Consider the following 2135-nt stretch of genomic DNA (forward strand, 5'->3'; position numbering starts at 1 on the left):
CTTCTCTCTCATATCTCTCTAATGAGTGCATGTGCCCTGTAGCAAATTTTTAAAATAATAATAATAAATAAAATTAACTAAATCTTTTTTTTTTTTAGAGGTTTTTGCTATAGGGTGCATGCGCTCACCAGAAAGACAGAGAGAGACAGAGAGTGAGAAATCACCCCCTGGGTGGGATGGCCACGCCACAGTCCCTTCTCCTCCATTCTCCTCTCGGGATCTTGGGCACACACGCACACGCGCCCGGCGTGAATTTAAGCCACCGGGTCCGGTATTTGAACTGTGGTCGACTAAATGGGAGTCCAGCGACATAGCCATTATGCCAACTTCTGGTCCCCCAAGTAAATAATTCTTATAAAAGAAAAAGAAAAAAAAAGACCTACATAAAAAAATGGAGGCCCTAGGGAAGGGTGTGCCAGGAAGAGGAAGCAGCCCATGCAAAGGCCTAAGGTACAGTGGCCAGGTGTCCACGGAAAGCTCAGACTGGTGAGGGGGAAATTGCAGGAGGAGAGGTCTCCGCAGCCATGCTTAGGGCTCAGGAGCCCCTACCAAGACGTCCTGGAGGAGCTGCGTCCCGCCCGGTAGGAGCCTCCCTTGCTAACTGTCCCACCGACCCCCACAGGCCGACATGCAGCGCTGGGAGGAGCAGAGCCAGGGAGCCATCTATACCGTGGAGTACGCCTGCAGGTGAGTCCTGCGGCCTCCCACGGCCGTGCCATCCCGCGCAGCACTGGCCTCCTGGGCATTTAGGGCCAGGCCAGCTGGCTGTCTGAGCGAGGCCCACCCTACCGGACCCACCCAAGAGGAGGTGCAGGGTGTGTGCGTGACTCACCTGGCCACACAGCAGGTTCCAGCCCCACCTGCATCCCTTCCCAGCTCTGAGCCCCTCCGCAGGTGTCAGAAAATGAGCATTGGGGACGTGCCGGCCTGGTGGGGAGCTGGCGCCTCTAGGGACTGGTGTGCCTCACCCACAGCCGAGACCACCAGCGGACTCGTGGGGTGATGGTGGTTATGGGGAGGGCTCACACACACACATGGCTATTGAGGGGTCAGGCCTATGGCCTAACGGTAGAGGGAACTGGATTCCCACGTGGCCAGCTGTGTAGTCTGAGTCCAGCCCTGATGGCTTGGAAGTCATAGTGGATGCCCAAAATCCTAACAGGGTGGAGGAAGGGAGAAAGGATTGTGGTGTGGCCATGCGAGAGGCTTTCTCCTACTCTGTTTTTCTCTCTGGCAAGAGTACATGCTCTCTAGCATTTAAAAAAAGAAAGAAAAAAAAAAATACTGGCTTTTTATGTTGTTGTTTTTTTTTTTTCCTTTTTAAAGTTCTTTTTTTTTTTTAATTTGTCATTATTTTAATTTGATTAGAGAGAGACAGAGATAGAGAAATGGAAAAAGCAAGCCACCAGGCCCGAGACTTGGCTATGTGAGAGTCCAGCGTCCTTAACCACCACACCACCTGCCAGCCCCTTAAGTTTTTATTTTGATATTATTTCTTTTTAAAGATTTATTTTATTTTAATTTAACCAGAGAGAGACAGAAACAGAAAGTGAGAAAGGAAGCGACCAGGTTAAAGACACGAACAGCGGTCAGCCACATGGGAGTCCAGTGCCTTAACCACCATGCCACCTGCTGGCCCTTGTCTTTTAAGTTTTTGTTTGTTTGTTTGGTTAATTGGGTCATTGGAAAAGTCATGATGTATTTGTCAGTGCAAAAATAATAATTTCTGCAGGGCGTACGTGCTCCCAGAGAGAGAGAGGAAGAGGGACAGGGAGAGAAAACACCCCTAAGAAGGATGGCCACACCACAATCCTTTCTCCTCAGTTCTCCTCCTGGGATCTCGGCCACACACACATGCTCTCGGCCTGTATTTTCTTTTTTTTTTCTGAGAGTTATTTTTTCGCTATAGGGCGCGTGCGCTCGCCAGACAGACAGAGAGAGACATAGAGACAGAACGCGAGAAATCACCCCCCAGGGGGGATGGTCACGCCGCAATCCCTCTCCTCCATTCTCCTCTTGGGATCTTGGGCACGTACGCACACGCGCCCGGCGTGAGTTCTAAGCCACCGGGTCCGGGATGCGAACCACGGTCGACTACGTGGGAGTCCAGCGACATAGCCATTATGCTAACTGCT

At 51.1% G+C, this 2135-nt stretch overlaps 1 protein-coding gene across 3 annotated transcripts in view; it reads left to right on the forward strand.

Annotated features, from left to right (window-relative positions):
• BORCS8 (BLOC-1 related complex subunit 8) overlaps positions 1 to 2135 on the forward strand; it is a 16182-nt gene that overhangs the window by 5063 nt on the left and 8984 nt on the right. For all 3 annotated transcript variants that reach the window (XM_006147098.3, XM_006147097.3, XM_006147099.3), the window contains exon 3: positions 623 to 687. In XM_006147098.3, coding sequence (XP_006147160.1) covers positions 623 to 687 — 65 coding nt within the window. The remainder of the gene's footprint in view (positions 1 to 622; positions 688 to 2135) is intronic.

Source organism: Tupaia chinensis, unplaced genomic scaffold, assembly GCF_000334495.1.
Source record: "Tupaia chinensis unplaced genomic scaffold, TupChi_1.0 Scaffold000201_1, whole genome shotgun sequence".
Taxonomy (NCBI): domain Eukaryota; kingdom Metazoa; phylum Chordata; class Mammalia; order Scandentia; family Tupaiidae; genus Tupaia; species Tupaia belangeri.